The sequence below is a fragment of the Aquarana catesbeiana genome, linkage group LG10 (assembly GCF_042186555.1).
Source record: "Aquarana catesbeiana isolate 2022-GZ linkage group LG10, ASM4218655v1, whole genome shotgun sequence".
NCBI lineage: Eukaryota > Metazoa > Chordata > Amphibia > Anura > Ranidae > Aquarana > Aquarana catesbeiana.
In genome coordinates this window covers 117,336,877-117,363,935 of record NC_133333.1, presented here as the reverse complement: position 1 = coordinate 117,363,935, position 27,059 = coordinate 117,336,877, and the positions used below count along the sequence as shown (strand labels likewise).

At 43.5% G+C, this 27,059-nt stretch overlaps 1 protein-coding gene across 3 annotated transcripts in view; it reads right to left on the bottom strand.

Annotated features, from left to right (window-relative positions):
- The window catches only part of NLRX1 (NLR family member X1), a 65,109-nt gene extending 38,422 nt beyond the window's left edge, over positions 1 to 26,687 (bottom strand). For 2 of the 3 annotated variants that reach the window (XM_073602531.1, XM_073602534.1), the window contains exons 1-3: positions 26,535 to 26,687; positions 1,892 to 2,093; positions 1,722 to 1,810 (exon numbers count right to left, since the gene is read on the bottom strand). In XM_073602531.1, coding sequence (XP_073458632.1) covers positions 1,722 to 1,810; positions 1,892 to 2,049 — 247 coding nt within the window. In that variant the 5' untranslated portion in view covers positions 2,050 to 2,093; positions 26,535 to 26,687. Of the gene's footprint in view, positions 1 to 1,721; positions 1,811 to 1,891; positions 2,094 to 6,685; positions 6,810 to 26,534 lie in introns of all 3 variants that reach the window. The other variant, XM_073602532.1, reaches the window with a different exon arrangement.
- Between the last annotated feature and the right edge of the window lie 372 nt (positions 26,688 to 27,059).

The following is a 27,059-nucleotide window of genomic DNA, read 5'->3' as shown; positions in this document are numbered from 1 at the left end:
GACAGTGCTGGAAGCTGAAAATTGGCCTGGGTAGGAAGGGTTGAAAGTGCATAGTATTGAAGTGGTTAAAAAAATGAATTTTTTCTAATAAATAGTATTGTAATGACATCTGTCAGGGAAACATATATTTTTTGTAGTGCGTTACCCAGAGCAACAACAAGAAATGTGAGAAATGGGGCAGGTTGAGCCTAAATCCAAATTTATTTTATTTTTGATTTAACTATTCTTGTGAAAAGGCTCCCTTTTTAGGATACATTATACATATTATACGTTCCACAGAGACCTGATAGGATATTTTATGATATAGATTCAGTTAACAGCAGCAGACGCTTGGTTGCATCGTATGCCTCATGTTCCTCACACTCTTTCCCAAAATCTCAGCTCCCATTCGCAGCAGCTGTAACCCTCAGCCAAGGTCAGCACATCGCAACGCTCACCACTCAAGACAATCTGCCTACTTATCCCTCAGTACACCAAGCTTTTGCACCACAGCTTACTATAGACAAAGGTATGCACATAATAGACAATGCATCTTACCATGAGGCTAGTGAGCTCTCTACTACCAAGTACACTGCTCCACAGCTACAACCCAACATGGCAATCAATTTTGAGTCAGTGTCGGGAATGAACGCCTTTGCTCTACCATTCCTTCCAACTACAGAAGAACCAGATCTGCTTATCAGGTGGCTAGGTCCTCGGGTCTTAACGCTGCTTGGAACAGACTTGAGCATAGCTCTAACATGACTGGGTTATACTGCCACCTTCAAGGGAGATTGGACACTAGCAAAAAAACTATTAGCCAACCAGTTATAATCTCCTACCACTCCAAGCATGCCTCAGTTTTGTAAAAAATAAATTTAATTTTTAAAAAAAAAACAGTAATGGGAATAGTTCACAAACACATAGCGACAGGACCTGTGTTGAGGCCCATATAACTGAACAGTAAACCTGGCAGCAGCCCACAGTTACCTGAAGGACCTTACACCCAAAGCTCACATGAGGCTTGAACATCCACCTGGTAGAACTTAGAGAACGTGTAAACAGAAGACCAGATGGCAGCCTTGCTAATCTGGGAAACAGATGCCTGATGCCAAAAACACCCAAGAAGCACTTACAGATCTAAAAGAGTGCGCCCAGACAGGAAAAAGGTGGATCTTTGTATTTAAGACCATAAGCTTGAACAATGATCTGTCTGAGACACCAAGAAATGATGGAGCGAGAAGCTGGTTCCCCTTTACAGGTATCATCAGGAATGGCAAACGTGAGACAGTCTTTCTAATGGAAGCAGCGGCTTAGAGATAAACTGGAACAGCATGTACTACATGCAGGCAATGAAAAAAGACTTCATTCTGATGTACTGGAGCTGTACAGACAGATGGAAGAACAATGTCCTGGTTGTGTAAATGGTCGAAATCACCTTAGAAAGAAAGGAGGCTCTAGGCCTCAACACATCCTTATCATTATGCAAGACCTAACAGGGTTCTTTACAGGATAAGGCTGCTAGATCAAACAGTGAAGCAGGCTGGGAGTGGGAGGGTTATACCTGGCTGGCAAACAGCTTTTTTGTTTGCCATTCCTCCTGAAAGCAGCAATACAACCCAACTTGATCAAAATAACTACTGATCCCGTGTCCCTTAATGAATGTAATTTTTAAAAAATTCTTATTTAACATTAGCAGCACTTATTTCAAACCATCTGTTTGAAACAACAACATTGCTTACCTGCTACCATGCCACTCAGGCTCCTGTAGGGCACAGAATAATAAACTAGGCCATTGGACTTGGAGAGGAAAGACACACGGCAGGCACTCCTAAAATAAGACAGCAGGAAATGGACTAGATCAGTTACAGCACGCACAGATTTAACGATCAAGTACATTGAGGATTCTCACCTGTGGGAGTCTCTGTTCAGCACAGACTGACATATAAGCTGCTGGTGTTTGTTAATTCCAGTGGCAGCAGAGCCATAAAATCTGTGTATCCTATGAGTAAGAAGACTCTTTCCTTGCCCAAATACCCCCAGCCAAGACGCAGAGCAGCGAGGCTGCATATTTTTTCCACATTAAGGAAACAAGGGCTAGCAAAACAATACACCTGGGGATAAATAAATAAAATTTTAAATTACACTTTGCATACAAAAACTTTCATAAAAACAACAGTTTGTCCTTCACCCATTAATTGTGTAACAATTTATCACTTAGAAAGATTAATACAATTTATCTAGCACCGCAAAAATCTGCAGAGGCATAATTTATTTTTATTACGACTGACATTCACAGTGAGGAAAAAAAGTATTTGATCCCCTGCTGATTTTGTACGACAAAGAAATGATCAGTCTATAATTTTAATGGTAGGTTTATTTTTAACAGTGAGAGACAGAATAACTATAAAAATGTCCAGAAAACCGCATTTCAAAAAAGTTATAAATTTATTTGCATTTCAGGCTGTGTTCACACTTTTCAGAATTTGAAGCGGTTTTTACCGAATCCAATTCGCACAGCAATAGCTTGTGATCTGCTCTCTATGAACCCGGTTCACACATCTCCGCAGCGGCTCCAGTGCGAATTGCACAGGAGGCCTGTGCATCTTTTGGTTGGTTTCAGGTCCGAATTCAGCCCAAAATTAGGGCTGAAATGGGACCTGAAACGGCGAATGGAGAGAATGGAGATGCACCGGACTCCTGCTGTTAGCCACTGCGTGTCCTAGTGTGATTCCAGCCTTAATGAGTGAAATAAGTATTTGATCCCCTATCAATCAGCAAGATTTCTGGCTCCCATGTGTCTTCTATTGAAGTAACAAGCTGAGATTAGGAGCACTCACTTAAAGTGAGTGCTCCCAATTTCAGCTTGTTACCTGTATAAAAGACACCTGTCCACAGAAGCAATCAATGAGATTCCAATCTCTCTACCATGGCCAAGACCAAAGAGCCGTCCAAGGATGTCAGGGACAAGATTGTAGACCTACACGATGCTGGAATGGGCTACAAGACCATCACCAAGCAGCTTGGTGACAGGGTGACAACAGTTGGTGTGATCATTCACAAGTGGATGAAACACAAAAGGACTGTCAATCTCCTCGGTCTGGGTCTCCATGCAAGATCTCACCTCGTGGAGTTTCATTGATCATGAGCACTGTGAGGAATCAGCCCAGAACTACACGGGAGAATCTTGTCAATGATGTCAAGGCAGCTGGGACCATAGTCACCAAGAAAACAATTGGTAACACACTACACCATGAAGGACTGCACAGAGCCCACAAGATCCCCCTGCTCAAGAAAGTACATGTACAGGCCCGTCTGACATTTGCTAATCTGACATCTGAATGATTTAGAGGAGAACTGGGTGAAAGTGTTGTGGTCAAATGAGACCAAAATCGAGCACTTTGACAAAAAATCAACTAGCCTGGTTTGGAGGAGGAGGAATGCTGCCTATGACCCCAAGAACACCATCCCCACCGTCAAACATGGAGGTGGAAACATTATGCTTTGGGGGTGCTTTAATCAGGCACTTTCTCAATTAGTACTTCTACTTCACCACAAGATGTCCTCAGTCTTCCGAGTTGAGCAGTACCCAACGTCAATAATTCAGAAGACTGGGGAATACCATAAATTAGGGGTCTCCAAACTTTTTAAAGGGCCACTTTACTGGCCTTCAGACTTTAGGGGAGCTGGACTGTGCCCGGTAGGAGTAAACAATGCCTGATCTTTGGTATTAGGGGAGAAATAGTTGGTGTCGGTTGAAGGCATTATGCCTCATCGTTGGTGTCAATGTCAGGAATAATACCCGATAGGTTGGATAAAGGCAAGCAAAGGGCCGCATCTGGCCCCAGGAACACAATTTGGAGACCACGGCAATAAATAAATCCCCCTAGGGAGGCATTATCACCCCACTCTTCATTTATAGTGGACTGTAGCAGGGAGTGGTGCTGATGTCATCATGAAGACCAACCTGGACTGGAGAAGAGTTTTGAGGAATAAGGGAAGAAGACCCAACGTGTCACATGATAGGCCTGATGACATCTGGAAAAATAAAGCAAAATATACACTAGAGGGCCTCTGGATGGGGGCTTAGTCCGGGAGTTGGGCTTTAAATTTAGGCTGCTTCCATGTGTCCAGTACATGCTGAATGTCTAATAAAAATAAAAATACAGCACTTTGTTGCTAACCCCTCAGAGTCATTCAGCTGTGTGTCTGCGTAATCCAATATACTTCTATTCTTGTCTGAGCAGCAGTAAACTAGCTATCTGAAACCTTGTAAAAAGAAGGTTTTACACTAAGCACCTGCTAGTTATGAAAAGACAAATGTGAAATGATTACAAGACCCCTTTCACACTGAGGGGGTTTTCAGGCATTTTAGCGATAGAAATAGCGCCTGTAAAGAGCCTGAAAACCGCCTCCCATTGATTTTAGTGTGACTTTTCACACTGGGGCAGTGCGCTTGCGGGACATTAGGAAAAGTCCTACAAGCAGCATTTTTGGGGCGGTTTGGGAGTGCTGTATTTAGCGCTCCCAAAACGCCCTGCCCATTAAAATGAAAAGCGTTTCATAAGCGCCGTAACACAGGCACTTTTAACCCCTTCTTTGGGGTTAAAAGCGCCCCGCTAGCGGCCTAAAAGCGCCGTTCGAACGAGCGGCGCTTTAGCGATGATGCGGCCATGACCCCAGTGTGAAAGGAGTCTAAAGAGAAAAGAAATGTAAATATATTTTTAACTGTTGAACATAGTACAAATGAGCACTGTTCATTCCCACTGAAAGGCCACCTGCTGTAGCAGAAAAATTCCCTTTTTTTATCTAAAAATACAAAGCTGCATACAAAGTTAGTTTGGGCTGATTCACACTTAAGGGTTCCCTTGTGTTAATGTGTCTGACAGCATGCGTTAACATGTAATACCTTAAAGTGGTTGTAAAGGCGGAAGGTTTTTTATCTTAACCACTTGCCGACCAGCCACCGTCATTATACTGCGGTATGTCGGTTCATTCCCGCAAATCGCCATAGCTGTATTTTAGCCCTTTAAACAGCTATAGCAGGCGTGCGCCCGCTGCACGGTGGGGGACCCCATGCACATGACCGACGGTTGCGATGACCATCAGCCACGCGTGATCGCGGGCACGAGAGCCAGAACGGGGATGTGTGTGTGTAAACATACACATCCCTGTTGTGACAGATCGTCTGTTCCTACTAATCAGGAACAGCGATATGTCTCATCCTCTAGTCAGTCACATCCCCCCCCCCCCCCCCCCCCAGTTAGAAACATACACAAGGGAGCACATTTAACCCCTTGATCGCACCCTAGTGTTAACCCCTTCCCTACCAGTGACATTTACACAGTAATCAGTGCATTTTTATAGCACTGATCGCTGTATAAATGTCAATGGTCCCAAAAATGTGTCAAAAATGTCCACTGCAATGTCGCAGTCCCACTAAAAATCCCAGATCGCCGCCATTACTAGTAAAAAAAAAAAAATAATAATAACAAAAATTCCATAAAAATGCCATAAATCTATTCCCTATTTTGTAGACGCTATAACTTTTGTGCAAACCAATCAATATACGCTTATTACGATTTTTTCACCAAAAATATGTAGAACAATATATATTGGCCTAAACTGATAAAGAAGTTAATTTTTTTTTTAATTTTTTGGGGGATATCTATTATAGCAAAAAAGTATACATTTTTTTTTTTTTTTCAAAATTGTCACTCTTTTTGTTTATGGCGCAAAAAATAAAAACCGCAGAGGTGATCAAATACCACCAAAAGAAAGCTCTATTTGTGGGAAAAAAAAGGACATCAATTTTGTTTGGGTACAGCGGCGCACAACCGCGCAATTGTCAGTTAAAGTGACACAGTGCCGTATCACAAAAAATAGCCTTGTCATTAAGGGGGCAAATCTTTAAGTGGTTAATGTATCCCATGCATTAAGATAAAAAACCTTCTGTGTGCAGCAGCCCCCCTCAGCCCCCCCCGAATACTTACCTGAGCCCCATCTAGATCCAGCGATGTACACAAGTGCCTCAGCTGTCTGGGAGTCTCCCTCCTGATTGGCTGAGACACAGCAGCAGCGCCATTGGCTCCGGGTGCTGTCAATCAAACTCAATTAGCCAACCAGGAGAGATAGGGGACAGGGCCAGTGGCGGAGAGCGCTGATCAGGTTGTTCTGATAGGGGGGCCGTCCCCCTGTCAGAACACAACCAGCTCAATGGGAGGAGATCGCACTACTAACCTTGCATAGTTAGTACATCGGCTCAGACCGGAGTTGACCGTTTTGTTTTCGTTCAAGCCGCTGTAGCCATAGCAGCCTGCAATGTCAACTGTCACAGTACTCATTGATCTTACTATAAAGTATGCATAAATCTAGGACAGGCACCAACAGGGCTGTCAGCATAGCACTGTGGATAATATATTGTAGTAGCAAAATATATATTTTTATTTATTTATTTTTTTATTTTGGGTGAGAATGCATTTAACAATGTCAGAGGCCGCAACATTTGGTAGAAGAAAGAATTGAAAATGACAATGTGCAGTTCTTTAAACAACGGTTTAAAAGTAAACTAGTTAGAAACGAGTCACAGTAAGCACCAGGATGTACAGCGGTTGGTTAAAAATTGATAGGTGGAGACAGAAAGGCGTGTGGCCTTAACAATCAGGTTTTAACCAATATTTTTAATTAAAGGGGAACTAATGCTCACCTCAGCTCCAGCGATGTGGCATCCTCAAGCTCCATGCCCGGCCGCTGACATCTTCGGTCCACCGGCTTCCAGGTCTCGCCGTGGTCTTGACCAGGCAGGGATGACATCACAGGCTACAGTTCCACTTTAAGTGGAAGATACTGAATCAATTTGGAGGGCAATTACTGGTAATTGCAAAAATAATCTTTAAAAATAGTAATAATGGTAGTAATAATAATAATTGTAATCATAAAGATGTCTGCTGTCTTATAAGGTTTTAGTGGAGGAGAAACTCTGGTAATTTTGACTGCATTCGGCACACATGGTTCATTTCAGTCTGTAGCGGAAGATCAAGGCAATAAATCTCCACTGCTAAGGCCTCATGCACACTCGATGTTTAACCTAGGTGCATGAGATCCCAGTGCTCAGGTACGGGTTGAAGGTACAGGAGCATCATCAAGCCCTGCTGCCAGCAGCCTGTAAAACTCTATGACAGGCTGAAAATTGCGGTGGCTGGACAGGGCACTGAGCAATACTAGCATTTGGAGCAATTTACACCCAGGGACGAATTCCTGGAATGCAGTCTATATTTCAAGCATTCGTCCCTGGCTGCATAGTGCCCAAAATGTTAGTACCACTCAGTACGCCCTCTCACCACAGCCTCTCAAGAGTTTTACCAGCTGCCAACAGGGGGGCTGGATGGTGCTCCTGTACCTTTCACCCATAACTAAACGTCGGGGGCTCAAGCACCTGGGCTAAATGCCTAGTACACATAAGGCCAAAATCTGATCAAACAGGAATTGAATCATCTGAAAATCTCTCTGTGTTCTGTCAGCAACATCCGGATCGACAAAAGTCAACTTTTCAATCAATTTTTGTCAAAGGAATAAATTGGAAAATTGTCAGCCATACAGTGCCTGCATTCGATAAGATGCAGGCCCTGTTTGGACACTTAAGATTCCTGAGGGTTGCGCTTGGCCACGCTAATAGTGAAACTGCTGCACCAGTGTACAGTATTCCTTAAATACTAGGCTCTAGCAAATGTTATAAAGTAACAATGGTGCGCAGTCTCTAATAGCACACAGTGGAAATAGACATGTGGTCAAACCACAAATAAATGCAACATCTAATGATAAACATTGGAAATGAATATAGCACCATGATTCAAAAACCTTTGATCCACTACCCTTTTGTGTTCAAAGATGAGACATATAAAAATAAGTCACATGTGAATAAGTTGAAGTGCAAACCACAATAAAAATGAACAATGCAATGTATATATATATATATATACACATTGTGAAAGAAATCCAGTCCTTCATTAATCTGAAGTGCTCAAAAAGTTTTTAAAACAAAATACTCCATGAGTCGGGAGCCTGAGTTCACCACGTGCCTCAGAGATTGGTCTGCAATGAGCTGCTGCCTGATAGCCGAGATTTTAATTATGTGCATATAATCCCCTCCATGGGATCTATAGGTCTGGTAAGCGGCCATTCTTCTCTCTAAGAGCACGGTGGTGACACATAAGCACTTTTAAGCATAACTGTTTTGCACAAAGACACTTTTCTTTTTACACATGGAGCAGTTGAATGGGAACACCGAGCTGTTTATATAAGATTCTTATATGAACTTTTTGAGCACTTATTTTTCAGATTAATGAAAGACTGGATTTATTTCACAATGTATATATATATGAAATTGTGCATTGTTCATTTTAATTGTGGTTTGCAGTTTGCACTTTAAAGAGGAGTTCCACCCGAGGTCCAGTCAAAAAAAAAAAAAAAAAATTAAAAGTCAGCAGCTACAAATACTGCAGCTGCTGACTTTTAATTGGACACTTACCTGTCCCAGGGTCCAGCGATGCGGGGGATCGAAGCCCCGCTCGTCTCCCCCTCCGTTCAGCGGTGCCGGCATTGCAACTGTGGGCGCTGGGCTGTGGCTTCACAGCCTGGCACCCTCTGCGCATGCGAGAGAAGCGCCGCGCGCCGTGATTGGCCGCTCAGTCACCTGGGACCTGTAATGGGTCCCAGATGATTGACAGGAGGGAGGGAGCAGAGCTGAGCCCTTCCTGTGCCAAGGGGGAAGTGATGTCACCAGCCCAGGCACTGGAAGAGGCAGACTACGAGGGACCCCCTAGCAACAGGCATTTAGAGGTAAGTAAAAAAAAAAAAAAAATATCCAAATTTTTTTTGTATTTTTTTTTAGGATTTTTCATGTAGTTTTTTTTTTTTTTTTGGGTGGAACCCCACTTTAACTTATATTCACATGCTACTTATGTTTATGTCTCCCATCTTTGAACACTAAAGGGTAGGGTATCAAAGGTTTTTGAATCATGCCTGCCCCTTCCATCTCCTGATTGGCTCACTGGTTGTGATCGACAGCACCGGGAGCCAGTGGCTCCCACTGCTGCAAAAAAACAATCAGGAGTGTGAGTCCCTGGAGAGGCAAGGCTCTCGTGGACATCGCTGGATCAAAAGGAGGCTCAGGTAGGTATTAGGGGGGCTACTGCACACAGAAGGTTTTTTACCTTCATGCATAGAATGTATGAAGGTAAAAAGCCTTGTGCCTTTACAACCACTTTAAAAAAAACACTAATGTGCATGGAGCCTGAACAAAGAAATCTATATGTGTATGGCCAACTTAAGACAGCTAAGCAAATGCTTCTTACTGCATAGCGGGGGGATCTGTGACTAGCAAGGACCCGGAGGTCGCACTCCAGCCCTTTTATACTGGAAATTCCAGTTTAGTTTTCCATAGCAGGGCCCCTTTCTTATCCCAGGCCCCATAGCAGTCAGGGCTATTATTATGCATCTATGCTTTATGCAACAACCCCCTTAAAATGTCCAACCAAACCAGACATTCATCAGCATTCAGCAGAATACTAGACTCACAGCTTTGGGAGGGATGATTACTTACCCAGTAGTTAATGAGTGCATGTTCTACATTACACAATATATATTTCATCTCCACCCAAGATCAGTAGGCAACACAGATACTTCATTAGAGTAACAAAATAATTAGAGGGTGGGGAATTTACAAGAACAATATATATAACACAGTGTGCAGGTAAAATGACAAGAGTAGGTACTCAAGTACTTGGATTTGATATATAATCCTAATATAATATGATGCTATTTCAACAAAAAATGTGTTGCAAAATCAAAAGAGAGGCAGATGACTTTTACTGGTGAAAGCGAAACATGTTCCTCAACACCCAGAGCAGAGGGAATGTGTGCTTGTAGCCGGCCACAGATCACAATTTATAGCTTATGGTTTTCTGAGTCCAGGCGACTGGAAAGAAAAACAACTCCAAGGGTGTAACAACTTCAAAGATCATGTACTACCTAGGACATCGCTGGATGCATGATACTGCATAATGTGATGCATATTGCAACAGTTTTTTTAGTTTTAGAGTGGGGACGATTGCAAGCTCTGCCAGGCTTTTATTGCTCTCTGCGTCCTCACTGTAAAGAGTTATCCTCTTTTATTATCCCGGTGACCACTGTTACTGGAACTGAAAGTGTTGGGAAAATAACATGTTTACATTTGTCACCAGAGCAAAGAATCTTCCAATAACTTCCTTTCATTTAGAGAGATTTACTCTCACTTCCTTTTGTGTCTTTTGTGTGTATTTTGAAGAACCGGATACCTATACAAGACAATCTTAATAAAGTACACAGGCCTCTTTGACCAATGAGCCTAGCTATACCCCATTAATATCAAGGGTTAAATATGCTCTTTTAAAAAATATCAGTGTTTAGTTGGCCCTTTAATTTATTTACATTATAAAAAGCCAAACTGGAAAATACAAGCCCTTAGAGTGTACCTACACCCAAAATTTCCTTTTTTTTTTATAGTTTTTTTATTGGGATTTTTTGCCTTCCTCTGGATCAACTATGGGTATAGGATAGATTATATGGAGGGTTTTTTTATTTGTGTTTATTAATTGGTTGAACTAGATTGACTAGTGTCTTTTTTCAACCTGTTGTAACCCTTCCCCACTCTATTCAAAGGCAAAAAAAGTTTTGGTATAACCACACTTAGAGGAACTTCACCCCCCACCCCAGGTTGTTTGCTTTTTTTTCCTTTGTTCAGAAATTTTATTGAAGAAGGAGAGAACAATAAATCTGGACAGGATGCATCGAAAGTAAATGTCCCCCCCCCCCCCGGGATAAGGGGAGACATTAGCAGTATAATGACATATTGCAGAGGTAGGGACGCAGCCCTTTGTAACAGAACACGCATAGCGAGCAAAAAAGAAAACAAAACAGAAAACAGCAAGGCATCAAATAACATCGTAAGGCTACGTGGTGTGAGTTGGTTTGGGGACACTTAGTAGGATGTTGGTAGGTGAAATCCAGGAACCAATATGATTCCTATGACCCAAGATTGATTAATGGGGACTCTAGTCGGAGTTGTCTCGTAGTCAGCAAACAGACTACTGTCTGGGTGGGGCGTGGCCGAATGTGAAGCAGGGAAGACATGCTGAAGCTGAGCTCCGCTCCTGCATTCATCCTGTCAGCTAATCCTGGCTTACAAATCTCACTTTTCTCCCTAATCCGGCATCCTGGGGTCTAAGAGAACTTACAGCACTAAGCGGACCTCTCCGCCGTCACCGGGTAAGCCTCGATCCTCCTCTAAGGCCTGTACCCGGTCCTCCGCCGCCATCTTGCCCACGAGGCTTACCACAAGCACTATGTCAGCCAGCACTCACACCTCCTCAGAGCTGACTGCCGCTCAGGCGGCTTCACATGCAGAGCTGTTAGCGGCTATCAAGGCCGGCAACGACTCAGTCATGGTCAAGATCGATCACCTAGTCACAGATGTCAGCCTCATTAGACATGATAGGTCCCGGTTCACGGAGGCAGAAGGTCGCATCTCCCAGCTGCAAGATGATACCAGGGCTGATTCCCGGGGACTCCGTGCCTTGCAGCTGCAAGTTAAAGCCCTGCAGGAAAAGTCCATTGACACCGAGAACAGACTGAGGAGAAACAATATCCATGTACTAGGCTTTCCAGAGCGCGCAGAGGGATCCAGACCTGCTGAATTTGCGGAAACGTTTCTCCTCTCCCTGCTGGATATCCCTGCAATGCCGTCCACTTATGTGGTGGAGAGGGCTCACAGAGTTCCTCCAATTCCTGGAGCCCCACCGCGTCCCTTCCTACTTAGACTATTGAACTACAGGGACCGGGACAAATTGCTTGCGGCAGCCAGAGAAAAGCAGGATCTGCGCTTTAACAATGCCAAAATTATGCTCTTCCCCGATTATTCTCCAGAGATACAGCAAAGACGCCGCTCCTTTACAGAAGCAAGACGCCGCCTCCGAGAAAAAGGCCTAAAATTCAGTCTGCTGTACCCAAGCAAGCTCCGAGTAACTGATGGGGAACGGGCACATTTCTTTCTGGATCCTGAGGCTGCTCAATCGTGGATAGACGGACGTGGCTGACTCCACAGCAAGATGAACATTGTCACCTGGATATCATCTACCACACCAAAGGTTTGAAATTTCCATTGTTGCGGCTGAGCCACTACAGTTGGGTTGGATGGCATATAGATCCTGCTGCCTGACTACCTTTATACATACCATAGAGTCACGACATAATGTAATTTCATGCAGGCCTCTCCATTTCATTTGTGTCCCCCCCCCCCCCCCCCCTGCTTTTGTCCCCCCTTTTTTTTTTTTTTTTTTTGATTTTTCTCTACCCATTACACCAGACCCTTATCCTCTCTTTAATGTGAAGATTTGAGCGCTATATTGAGAGCTGGACTGCTCAACTTTTGCAGATTACACAGCACGCTCATCCTCTAAGAAGCACTACAAGACTGAACACCACAATTCCCCCCCCCCCCCCCACCTTGTCTCCTTACTCTGCACCTCCAGCTGGTAGACGAAGAAAAGGTCTCTGACCAATCGTTAGATGACTAGAGTGTAGTACACTAATCTAACCTGTAACTACACACCTAAGTTTTTGTTGTTTAGGGGTAAAACTATTCCCAGTCTCTCCTCCTTGTTTTTTTTTTTTTTTTTTTTTTTTTTTTTTTAAATTGGAGGGAGATGGGATATAGTAAGATAAGCGCATTGTGCTTGGGTTGTTTAAGGAACATATGTAAGTTTTGTTTTTGTTCCTTTTATTCTTTATTTGCTTTAATTTTTGTTTTAAGAGTTTTAACCTGGGTAGCCTCCCTGGCGGTTTTCCCGAGTGTGGCTCGGGGTTAAAATTCAGGACCATTAGCGGTAACCCCGAGCCACACTCGGGATTACATCGCAGGATCCTGGTGTGCCTTTACTTACCTTGTCCCCGGGATCCTGCGATGTCCCCCGCAGTGTCCGTGGGCTCTGTCCTCCTCCGAAGCCTCTCCTTGCCAGGCTCCGATCCCTTCGAGTGTCGTGACGCATGGGGGCGGAGCCTGGCGGCAAATTAAAAAAAAAGTAAAAATCATAACACATACAGTACTGTAATCTTACAGTACTGTATGAAATTATTTCACATCCCTTTTGTCCCCAGTGCTTTGGCCCATGCCCTGCATGCAGTTTTATGTGATATATACTGTTCTTTCTGCCTGGAAACTGGAGATTGTCCATAGCAACCAAAAAGTGTCCCTTTACGTCAAAAGTGGCTTTAGACCAGCTAGAAAACAGCGATAATAAATTAGAACACTTGCAGAATTGAGCGATAGTGAATCCTGGGGAAATTTATTTTATTACTATTTATTTTTTTTAATTATTTATTTTTATTTATTATATTATAATTTATGTTTTTGTGTTTCAAACTTTATCATACCCGGGATATCTACAAGATTCTTGTTTGGACAGATTTAAGTGTGTTATTGTTAAGAATTACAGACCTACAATATAAAACGCCAAATTTCCATGCAAAATAATTGTACCGCTTTCAGCACCTAAAATCCGAAATAATCATACCACCAGGGAGGTTAAGTGCTATTGATACATGGTGTGATCTAACAGAGATTTTGCTGTCTAAGAGATGGTTCTTGGTGTGCCCCCTCATTCATCCGATTTGGTTATACGTTTATATCCCAAATGGCTAACTCCTCAGCTGATTCCTTCACAGTCCTTTCATGGAATGTGAGGGGTTTAGGTTCGAAATACAAACGGGCTTTATTGTTTCAATATTTAAAGTCTCATTCCCCTCAAATTATAATTCTCCAAGAGACCCATCTAACGGGCAGCAAAATCTTGATGCTTAAAAAAACGTGGATACAGAGGGCTATCCATTCCACATACTCCACCTACGCAAGAGTGTCGATACTAATTCCTAAAAATTTTCCGTGTGTAATTAATGAAGTGTGCACAGACCAACAGGGTAAATTTGTCATTGTAGTATTTACATTGTGGTCCCAAAGATATATTGTGGTTGGACTATACATACCTCCACCTTTCTCACCTGATGTATTATATAGGGTAATGGAAAAGGTTGCATCCTTTGGTACAGGCAAATTACTGATAATGGGGGACTTTAACGCCACCTTGTCATCTGACTTAGATAGACCCATTCCACCCAAACACCATAATAAAGATTTATTAGTCTGGGCTCACACTATGGGTCTAGAGGAGATCTGGCGATGGAAATATCCTACTACCAGACTCTATTTATGCTTTTCCACATCATATAAAACAGTATCACGTATAGATCTAGCCTTCTCCAATCTTGCCATAAGAGCAGATGTGCTGGAGGCATCCTATCTGCCGAGTGGGCTATCGGACCATAGCCCTTTGGCAGTGAAGCTTTGCTCGCCAGCATCGAGAAGTGCTGCACTTTGGAGACTGGGAGCACACTGGGTTACACATCCAGAGCTGACTGACTCCTTACCCCCCTTGCTTGCTGAGTACTGGTTACGAAATGCCGAGTCCTCATCTACTGGCATGGTCTGGGATTCATTCAAGGCCTACAGTAGGGGGCAGTACATTTCGTCCATTGCACAAGTTAAGAAGCAGCAATCACTTGAGACTCACTCATTACAACAAGCAGTAACGACTCAGACGGCTAAATACAGCTCGGATCCCAACTCTGATCAATTCGACTCTTTAATGGTAGCGCAGAGGGAACTACACTTACACTTACCTGAAGTCACACGATTAGAGACATTTAATGGTAAACAAAGATTTTTCGAGCAGGGCGATAAAAATGGACGTCTCCTGGCCATGTTGGCACAAAATGATCAACCATCCACACTGGTCTCTGAATTGCAGACCACCGCGGGTGAAAAGGTGACGACTCCTTCGGAAATCCTGCAAACATTTAGTGCCTTTTACAAAACCCTATACACATCTACCTTATCTCCTGATTTTCAGCCTGAGAAATTGCAGGCTCTGTTGGATCCCCTGGCACTCGGTTGGCTCTCGGATCAGGAAACAGAGACGTTGATTCAACCATTCACGGCCCAAGAGGTCCTGAATGCCATACACTCCTTTCCTACTGGGAAGGCACCTGGGCCGGATGGACTACCCAGTGACTTTTATAGGGCTCACGGAGAATTATTAGCGCCACTACTGGCCCAAATCTACACAGCATGTTTATCTAATGGTAAATTACCAGATTCCATGTACCATGCATACCTAACCTTAATCTACAAATCTCCTAAAGACCCAACATCTTGTGCCTCCTACCGCCCAATTGCGCTTCTAAATAATGATTTTAAAATTCTAACTAAACTGCTAGCCCTTCGTCTATATCCTTTCCTCCCCTCTTTAATTGATTCCAACCAAACTGGTTTTATGCTCCGTAGATCCACAGATGTAAATCTAAGAAGGTTATTTACTAACATCCACGCATGCCACCACAACACCGGGACAAGAGCAATAGCCTCACTCGACATAGAAAAGGCTTTCAATACCATAGAATGGCCCTTTTTATGGGAAACATTGCGAAGGATGGGATTTCCTTTAGTGTTCATCAGATGGCTCCAGATAATTTATAAATGCCCCACCTCGTCGGTAAGATTGGGAGGAGGATTATCCGCCCCCTTTGAGCTGCACAGGGGGACTCGGCAGGGCTGCCCTCTCTCCCCGGCCCTTTTTGCTTTGGCCATTGAACCAGTGGCAGAAGTGTTACGCACCTCTCAATACATAAAAAAGGTCTACGTATTGGCCAACTGGAGGAGAGGGTAGCCCTGTACACGGATGACATGCTGCTTTTCCTCAATGATGCTGGCCCATCCCTGCAAGGTGCGCTGACGGTACTAAACAATTTTATGGAAGTAACTGGACTTAAGGTGAATTGGTCCAAATCCTTACTATTCCCGATAGATCCAGCGGCTAGGTCTACTTCCCCTCCGGACTGTCCCTTACAATGGGTAGACACCTTTAAGTACCTGGGAGTTCAAGTATCTACACAAGCCTCAGATTTTATTTCCTTAAATCTAACCCCACTGCTTCTAGACACCAAGACAAAACTTAATTCATGGCGTAAATTATCTCTATCCGTTTGGGGGCGAGTGAATCTTATCAAAATGAAAATCATTCCCAAATACATTTATCTTCTCCGTCACTCCCCACAATGGATACCCAGGCCTTTTTTTACAAAACTTAACCAATTATTTACATCTTTTCTGTGGGGTTCTTCGCCATCTAGATACAGATTGAAGACTTTGATGAGGCCGACAACCCAAGGTGGTATGGCTTTTTCTGACTGCTACAGATATTTCTTAGCTACACAACTGGTAACAGTGGCCTGGTGGCTAAACCCTGACAAAACAAATTTCTCCACAGCTCTTGAGGCCACAGTAGTGGGTTCCTTGGAGGCCCTTCAGTATCTGGTTTTTAGGGGCCCTCGTGCCCCCTATCCTCTAACACCCTCCATGTGCACCACCCTAAGAGCATGGCGAGCAGGCCTAGCAATGGAAAAATATAAAATGACAGAATATTCCCCTAGTGCTCCGTTATGGCTAAACCCCAATTTGCCACATTTCTATAAACTCCCAGATCCCTATGCATGGACCAAATACACCATAAAAACTCTCTCACAAGTAGTATCCCAAACGTCCTTATTATCATTATCACAGTTTTCCTCTCTATATAATATTCCCCAATACTACCAATTTCGCTACTTTCAATTGGCACATGCCTTTGCTGCGCAATTTCCAAATTCCACATGTACCATAGTCCAGTCCAGTCTGGAGAGAACTCTTAGAACTAACTGTGACGAGAAACCAACCTCACATCTATATGCCCATTTGGTCTTTATATTCTTGCCTCCCCTAGATAAACTCTGGGCTCGCTGGCAACCTGATATACCTACCCTAGATAATGATGATTGGGATGACGTATGGGATTTTCCTTTTCGCTCTTTAGTCTCCATAAGAGATAGATTAGTACAATTTAAAATAGTACACAGAGCTTATTACATTCCTCATAGGCTTCACACTATGAACCCTGCCTGTTCGGCTGAATGTTGGAGGTGTGGAATTTCACCTGGTGACTTCACACATATTTTTTGGCATTGCCCTAGAATTCAGAACTATTGGAAGGAGGTATTTGATATGATTAACAGAGTCGCATCAATTATATTACCACAAGCAATGGAGGTTTGTCTTCTTGGTCTGATTGAAACTTTGATACCGACTATAGCAAAACGCACACTGGTGGGATTACTTCTTTTTTACGCCCGAAAGCAAATAGCCATGCATTGGAAGAAACCAAACCCTCCCTCCCTGACACAATGGAAACGTTTGGTTAATGACAACCTTCCTCTTTATAAAGATACATACATGAATATGGGGTGTCCAATGAAATACGAAAAGGTTTGGAAAAAAGGGTTAGCCGAACCAGATACGGCATAGCTGGAATAGAGAAGTATAGCAATATTGTGATTTGAGTTAGCAGTTGAACAGGAGAGGGCAATCAATCATACGAGACTGTGAATTGGGAATGGGACGCCGCGCCAATTTGTTGATTACTGATGTTATACCCATCGAATATCCATGGATATGTACTGCTACAATATGTTTGAAATGTAATACGATTGTATCATAGCACTTGTGTTGTGTTTGTCTGTATTGAAAACGCAATAAACAAAATAAAAAAAAACAAAAAAAAAAAAACAGACTACTGTCTAATGCCGCGTACACACGATCGTTTTTCTCGTTAGCTTTTCCGACGGGAATCCGCTCAAGTTTGCCTTGCATACACACGGTCGCGCAAAAGTTTGCTGAAATTACGACTGTCAAGAACGCGGTGATGTACAACACTACGACGAGCCGAGAAAATGATGTTCAATGCTTCCAAGCATGCGTCGAATTGGTTCCGAGCATGCGTAGGGATTTTGCTTGTCGGAATTGCCACAGACGATCGCATTTTCGGATAGGAACTTTTCCCGACCGAAAAATTGAGAGCAAGCTCTCAATCTTTTGCTGGCTGGTATTCCGCCAGCAAAAGACCGATGGAGCATACACTCATTTTCTGACGAAAAACTCTCATCGGTCTTGTGCGGGCCGAAATTTCGATCGTGTGTACATGGCATTAGAGTCCTTGAAGCCGAGAAAGATTGAGTTGTAGGATAAGCATTTGAGAACATTTGTAGGTCTGACCAGTGGCGGCTGGTGCTCAAAATTTTTGGGGGGCGCATACAAACAAACAAAAAAAAAACATAAATTGCAGCCTCACTGTGCTCATCAGTTGCAGCCACTGTGCCCATCAAATGCACCACTGTGCTCATCAAACGCCGCCATTGTGCCATCAAACGCCGCCACTGTGCCATCAAACGTCTGACCAGTGGCGGCTGGTGCTCAAAAATTTTGGGGGGCGCAAACAAACTGAAAAAAAAAAATTGCAGCCTTACCGTGCCCATCAAACGTAGCCACTGTGTCCATCAATTGCAGCCACTGTGCCATCAAACGCTGCCACTGTGCCAAACGCTGCCATTGTGCCCATCAAATTCTGCCACTGTGCCCCCCTGTCTGCTTGCCGCCTGCCCAGCACTTACCCTGTCTCGTGGGGCAGCGGGTGATGGTGGCGAGCTGTGTCCTCCATGCATCTCCTCCAGTCCTCTCCTCCTGATAGGCGTCCAATAGCGGAGCCTGTCGTTTCAGCCAATCAGGTGACGGGTAACAAACCTGAGCACCTGATTGGCAGAGAGGCGGTTCAGTGTTAGGAAAGCGAATATTCATTTGCTTTTCTAACACATCTGGGTGGACTGCGAGCGCCAATAATGGAACCAATGCAGCCTAAACTCCGCCAGGTTGTAAAATGTAAAGTCTACAGTGCCTTGCAAAAGTATTCACCCCCTCGGCATTTTTCGTGTTTTGTTGCCTCACAACCTGCAATTAACATGGATTGTTTGAGGATTTGCATCATTTAATTTGCAGAACATGCCCACAACTTTGAAGATTTTTTTTTTTTTAATTGTGAAGCAAACAACAAATAGGACAAAATAACAGAAAAAGTAAATGTGCATAACTATTCACCCCCCTAAAGTCAATACTTTGTAGAGCCACCTTTTGCGGCTATCACAGCTCCAAGTCGCTTTGGATAAGTCTCTATGAGCTTGCCACATCTTATCACTGGGATTTTTGCCCATTCCTCCGTGCAAAACTGTTCCAGCTTCTTCAAGTTGGATGGTTTGCGCATGTGAACAGCAATCTTTATGTCTGACCACAGATTTTCTATTGGATTGAGGTCTGGGCTTTGACTAGGCCATTCCAACACATTTACATGTTTCTCCTTAAACCACTCAAGTGTTGCATTAGCAGTGTGTATGGGGTCATTGTCCTGCTGGAAGGTGAACCTCCGTCCTAGCCTCAAATCACACACAGAGTGGTACAGGTTTTGCTCAAGAATATCCCTGTATTTAGCACCATCCATCTTTCCCTCAACTCACCAACTGGTCAACTGACCAGTTTCCCAGTCCTGACTGCTGAAAAACATCCCCACAGCATGATGCTGCCACCGCCATGTTTCACTCTGGGGATGGTGTTCTTTGGGTGATGTGATGTGTTGGGTTTGTGCCAGACATAGCGTTTTCTTTGCTGGCCAAAAAGTTCAATTTTAGTCTCATCAGACCAGAGCACCTTCCTCCACACATTTTGGGAGTCTCTCACATGCCTTTTCGCAAACTCAAAACGTGCCATTTTGATTTTTGCTGAAAGTAATGGCTTTCTTCTGGCCACTCTGCCATAAAGCCCAACTCTATGGAGCGTATGGCTTATTGTCGTCCTATGTACAGATACTCCAGTCTCTGCTGTGGAACTCTGCAGCTCCTCCAGGGTTACCTTAGGTCTCTGTGCTGCCTCTCTGATTAATGTCCTCCTTGCCCAGTCCGTGAGTTTTGGTGTGCGGCTGTCTTCTGGCAGGTTTGCTGTTGTGCCATGTTCTTTCCATTTGGTTATGATAGATTTGATACTGCTCCTAGGGATCATCAAAGATTTGGATATTTTTTATAACTTGTACTTCTCAACAACATTGTCCCTTACTTGTTTGGAGAGTTCCTTGGTCTTCATGGCAGTGTTTGGTTAGTGGTGCCTCTTGCTTAGGTGTTGCAGCCTCTGGGGCCTTTCAAAAAGGTGTGTATATGTAATGACAGATCATGTGACACTTAGATTGCACACAGGTGGACATCATTTCACTAATTATGTGACTTCTGAAGGTAATTTGGTTGCATCAGAGCTTTTTATGGGCTTCATAACAAAGGAGGTGAATACATACGCACATGCCAATTATCAGTTTTTTATTTCTGAAAAATAGTTTTCTGTATATATTTTTCTAATTTTACTTCACCAACTTAGACTATTGTGTTCTGATCCATCACATATAATTCAGATTAAAAAAACATTGAATTAAAGGCTGTAATGTAATAAAATAGGTAAAAAGCCAAGGGGGGTGAATACTTTTGCAAGGAACTGTATCTAAAGCCAGAAATATGTTTTCTTATAGTTTTGGGTGGAATAGTATTGGGCTAGACTCTCTGTCATGATTTGATTGTGGTCTGTGTCATTCTCTCCTTTTGTCCTGGTGACCAAGACACAAAATGATAGAAAATCCAGAATCTTACAGGTGACAATAAATCTTCCAATGGTGAAGCCTGCTCCAATGTGAGCTGAGAGGGGAATTCTCCTCACTTGATAAAGATTTTTGATGAGTGTGTGCTCGGTCCAAACCCAGCTGGACGCTGTCAGTGACGCACCAATCAGCTGTTGGTGGGGATGCTCATGACATTATTTCCTTAATCCCTTCATGACCAAGGTCAAAATAAACCTTAACGCCCAAACCCAATTTTACAAGTTTGACATGTATTAGTACATATCATCACAACTTAGTGTATCCAGGTGGATTTTACCTTATTTTTTCAGGACAAAATCGGGCTTTCATTTGGTGATAAGTGGTAATCGATCCCTTCTGATTTTTTTTTTTTATTATGGAAGAAAATCTGTCCCAAAATAGTAAAAAAAATATTATTTTTTCAATTTAGGCCCCTTTCACGTGGACAGACTGATCGGGTCCGCCTATCAGTTTTTCCCATCATCTGTCCATTGACACCCGCCGACATCCGATCCAGCCCGCTAAAAACAGATGGATGGGGGATCCATTCCCCATCTGTCTGGTGGTTCAGATTGATGACAGTCAGATGGAAACGGACAGGCAGTGCCACCGACGACGTCAGTTGTGATGAAACGTGCAGGGCGGAGCTAACACACGTGAAGTCGCAATGCCTGTTTGGATTGGTAAATGCTGTTAACATTTCCCTGGAATGTTTTTATATATAAGCGCTTTTATATTTTGAAAATGTGAGTAGTTTTATGTACTTTTTGATCATATTAAAAGTTTTATACAGATTTACACTATGTGGGTCGTCTCATTTCATTTTAGATATCACAAGATTCCAGCCAAGTGGTGTATGTTGAACCCCTTCATGGTGGGATTGCCATTTGCAAGCTGATTTGATTCTGTAATAAGTTACATCTGTTCCTGTAAGAATCCAATTTTAATGGTGGTGATGGACCATGTGGTGATCACAAGTTTTGATTCAATATAACACTTCTAACAGCACAGTGGTGATCCTGCACACCACTGGGACTGTCACGATATTTGCATATATATCCTTGTATTTATTGGACTATATGTTTTCTATATTTTTTGACTTCACTGTTATTTGTTTGAAAATTTTGTCTTCACAAATATCACATTTAGGCTCCATTCACACCTAAGCAGTTTGCTTTTGAGTGTTTCTGCCATGCTTTTTGCAGTTTTTTACTGCGATTTTGCCGTGATTTGCATTTCGCGTTTTTTATGCTTTTTTGGCAAATTTGTTATTGGGCAGATTTAAAAATGCAAATCGCTGCAAAATTGCAGTAAAAACGCACTACATGCTTTTCTGCAGCTTCTCCTTTGAAGTCTACTGAACCAAAAAAAAAAAGCACCGTTTGGCATTTAAAATAGTCCCTGACCCTTTCCAAAAATGCAGAGGTACAAAAATGCATTGATGTGAATGTGTTTCATAGAAACCCATGTTAAAAATAATGTCCTGTGTTTCTGCAAAAAGCATGAAAAAATGCATTGGTGTGAACCGAGCCTAAAACACGCTGACCCTAAAGTTGGGTATAGACATTCAGGTTTTTTTTTTTGTCCAACCAGAGGGTCAACACAATGGTGTATGATGCAGGAATCTTCCCAGCTGAGCTATTGTATTGTGACAGGGGGCTTCCCCCTCCACCAGGACACTGATCAGCGAGTGCAGCCACTGGCTGCGAGCATTTATCAAATGCTGGTTTTCCAGCATGACTGTTTGACAGAAGCCACTTGTTAGGCTGGCTTCTGTTGAACAGACAGAGGTACACATGTACTGGGCCTAACACAATCACATACACGGACACCAACTAACACATTGCCACTAAGGCAGGCCATAGATGGTGTGAATTTCTTTCCTGTAACCCTCCTGCCGAGCAACTTTCTTCTACCAGCGGGGGAAGACAGTGATAATAGCTAGCAGCTATAGCAGCCGCTTGCAATAATCGCAAATGAATCCGACAGGCTGGTTAGAGCCAAGTACCCAGGATCGATCAATTAGCTACATTCACCCTGTCCATTAAAGTGTTACTAAACCCACAACAGTAAAATCAGTCTGTATATGCAGCATAGCATGCTTGTTACACTCCCTGTGGAACTTAAAAGGGTTGTAAACCTTCGTGTTTTTTCACCTTAATGCATCCTATGCATTAAGGTGAAAAAACACCTGGCACTGACTGCCCCCCCCCCCCTTTTACTTACCTGAGCCCTAGAACTTGACCCGGCTTGGATGCGCTGTCTCTCTGCCCGGGGTTCTCGGCTCTTGATTCGATAGATTGATAGCAGCGCAGCCATTGGCTCCTGCTGCTGTCAATCAAATCCAATGACGCAGGCGCTGGGGGGTAGGGCCGTCATACATTCAGCGGATATGGACGCCGAATGTTGAACTCGGGAGCGCGCCCTCGGGAGAGCGCTTCTCCTAGGGGGTTATCTGATGTGGGGAGGAGCCAGAAGAGGATGTTCAGGGCCACTCTGTGCAAAACAAACCCTTACCATCACTTTAAGGGGTTAATCCTCTGCATTGTGTAAAAAGGCTGTTTTATCCTGTATGCACAGATTCTTCCCTCCCTGCAATGTCTATCTGGGGAAGGACAGCTAACACAGGCAGGGTAGCAGACCTGCACATGCTCAGTTGTGTCTTTTATGCTGGAGAGCACATTTACTTGTTTATCAGAACTAGCCAGGTCACATGATATTTACATCACACATGTGGGCATGTATACAGGTTGCAGTGAAAATCTCCTCCTTCCTGAACTCACACTAATAAAACGAGGTCAAGTCCTAAACAACTTTATTTACTTTTTTTTTTTTTTTTTTTTTTTTTTTAACAGACCTCTCCTCTAGGAGGAGGAATACATTCAATATATCTCTTCCCATTCACAGAGGAGAAACAACACTGGGATGTGCCATCACGCAGTCAATCAATCGAGAACTTGAACTGTCACAGATGGCTTGATCGCAGTAATGGGAGTATGCGATCGGGTGCGCTTCCAGCACAAACACAGGAGTGTATATATGAGGTGCCCAAGAATAAAGCCCCCTTTCTGGAGACCACATTGACCTATAATCAGTGGTGTATTTAGGTTTTGTGCTGCCCTAGGCCTGACTAAACTTGTGCACCCCCTAATTTAAATATGACCCACCCCTTCCTGTCAATGTCACGCCCCTTCCTATTTAAGATCCACCCTGACATCTGTAAACCACACCCCTTCCTCTTTAGGCTCCACCTTTTCCTCTTAGAGCCCCACCTCTTCCTCTCTGAACATTAAAAGTGGGTACTAAGTGCAGCCTCATCAGTGCCCATCAAATCAGCCTGATTAGTGCCCATCAATGCAGCCTCACCAGTGCCCATCAAAGCAGCCTCACCAGTGCCCAACAAAGCAGCCTCACCAGGGCTCAACAAAGCAGCCTCACCAGGGCTCAACAAAGCAGCCTCACCAGGGCTCAACAAAGCAGCCTCACCAGGGCTCAACAAAGCAGCCTCACCAGGGCTCATCAAAGCAGCCTCACCAGGGCTCATCAAAGCAGCCTCACCAGTGCTCATCAATGCAGCCTCACCAGTGCTCATCAATGCAGCCTCACCAGTGCTCATCAATGCAGTCACATCAGTACCCAATAAGGGTCTCCAATTGCATTCTAATCATACTAAATTATGTGAGCATACTGCAGTTTCTCTTGCACCCATTCACATTGGACCGACTTGGCATGCGATTCGACATGTCAAATCGGCGGCTATTGCCGGCAATGGCACCGTCCGAATTGGTGCAACACTGACTTTTAGCGACGCCGCACCAATTCCCAAAAGTAGTTCCTGTACTACTTTTGGCGACTTTGTGGGGCGATTTGTATAGACATCTGCGCATGAACCTGCATATCTGTCAAATCGCCCCCCGAAGTAGGACTGCATTGCTAGTTTGAACTGGCACAATTTATAACCCACATCAGTGTGAACCTGGGCTAAATGTAGTCAGCAGGATGGGTAATAAAATTCAGACCGATCTATGATCAGAAATGACACTTTTCTTCACATGCCAGAAGGCAGCATTAGCCATACAGGTAGCTATAAAAGGTTACAACATATAAAGCAGACACCAGGTGTTAAATGCCATTGATTCCAGAAGCACCAGCCTGCAGATATTGAGCTGTAAAGAGTTAACCATATATGTAAGCAGCAGTGTACATGTGTCAGTTGATGCAGAGAAGAAAAGCACAGTCCTCCCCTAGCACCAAGGACACAGAGGGTTAATTATCAGAGAGTCCTCCCTATTTCAGATAACAAGGAGATAGGAGAAACAAAGTGAAAGCTGGAGCATAGATAAGGCAATCCAAGTAAAACTAGCAGTGGGTACTGTCAAAACTAGGTACGCCCCCCCCTAAAACAAAACAAACAAAAAAAACAGGAGAATGTGATAGGGGAGGGGGAGAAGAAGTGTGGAACTTCCTCTTTTTAGGTGAAGCTGCTTTAAGCATCCTCTACCAAAGAAATGTCTGTTTTGGTGAGATACTCCCAAAGGGTTAATCACTTCTGAAGGAATGCTGACCCTGCAGGTTTCTTCATTAGACCCTTTTCACACTGACAGCACCCAGGCCTTAGTCGTTTTAGCAGCGCTATTCAGCCGCTAGCAGGGGGGTTTTAACCCCCCGCTAGTGGCCGAAAAGGGGTTATATCTGCCCGCATAAAGCTGCTGCAGCGGCGCTTTGCAGACGGTAAAACATTGTTTTCAATGGGCAGGAGTGGTGTATTCACCGCTCCTACACCACTGTAAAGAAGCTGCTGGCAGGACTTTTTGTGACGCCCTGCCAGCACAGCGCCCCAGTGTGATAGCACTCTGGCTTTCTCACTGGGTTTGAAGCTGAGGCTTTTTCAGGCGCTATTTTTAACGCTGCAGCGCCTGAAAAATGCCTCAGTGTGAAAGGGGTCTTAGGCTCCATGCACACTAAAGCTAATAAACGGCTGTTTTTGGAAGTTTGGGTGTTTTTTTTTTAAACAGCCCATAAACTCCCCTCTATGTTATCCTATGTGTCCATGCACACATGGATGTTTTTGGATGTTTATCAGCAGTGGAGTTTATGGGCTGTTTTTCTGACCACAAAAGAATGCTTAAAAACGTTAAACGCGTATAAACGCTCAAAAATGTGCTCACCAGCGTTTAATGTTTTTGATCCATTGAAAAAACAAAAACAAACGCAAAAAATTGCTAACGCAGAAAAACGCTAATGAATGCTATTGCAAGAATGTTAAAAAACGTTGAAAGACTCACTGCATAGCTACTGGTGTTTTTATAAGGTTATTTTAACGCCCAGTGTGCATTTAGCCTTAGAAAACTGCCAGTGCATCAGCTGATTAATAATGGAAAAGTCACTCCCATTCAGGTTTACTCTGACATAATCAGACAGCTGTCGATCGGAGCAGAATCTGGTAGGAATCTGCAGCAAAGTTTGTTAAAATCCTTACAATGTACATCGATCACTCAGAGGGGGATGTCCTTTAACAGAGAAGACCAGACTGGCCATAAAGAATGGGGGTGTCTGGAAGGGATTAGTTCTAAGAAAGGAACTGACAGCTTGATGGTACAACTGAGGAATGTTTTATATCTGCAGCCCCTCCCCCCAGTCTACAATCTAATAACTGCAACTCTTTAGCAGAAGACAAACTATACAATACGCCCCTCCCCCTCTAAATCATACAATGTGTATTATTAAGACTGCAGGAGGGATTAGGAAACATGCAAACTTGTGCTCAGCATACAACACTGTCTCCAGCCACCTCCTGTACACTGCTCTATGAATGAACTGTACACTACAAGTCAGTGTGCTCTATACAATCACTTATCGATCACTTCTAATCATCACCTCGACCTCCAAGACTGCCCGCTCCTCAGCACACCCCACACTCTGCTCCGCGCCCGCCCGCACCTCTCATCTGTACACAGGGACTTCCTATGTGGACAATCTTGTGGTTCTCTGCCAGGATGGCGAGCAGAAATGACGCGGCAGGGCACAGAATCAGAATAGGAGGAGCTGGGCAGGGAGACAGGAATAGACTGACTCAGGGCGGAGGATGGGATCAGTATAGGGCGTTGTATACAATGTAAGGGAGAGACAGATACATTTCACTGTAATCACCTCACAAGATGAGGACACTTACATTGAGTGATGTCTGTATTCAGCAGGCTTTTTGTTTACTTTAATTATTTTCCAGGTGTTTACATTTATTCTTACATTATTTTCCATGTGTTTACATTTATTTTACTTTATTTTAGAACACATTTGTTTACTTTAGTTATTTTCCATGTGTTTACATTTATTCTTACATTATTTTCCATGTGTTTACATTTATTTTACTTTTTTTTTATATAACACATTTGTTTACTTTTA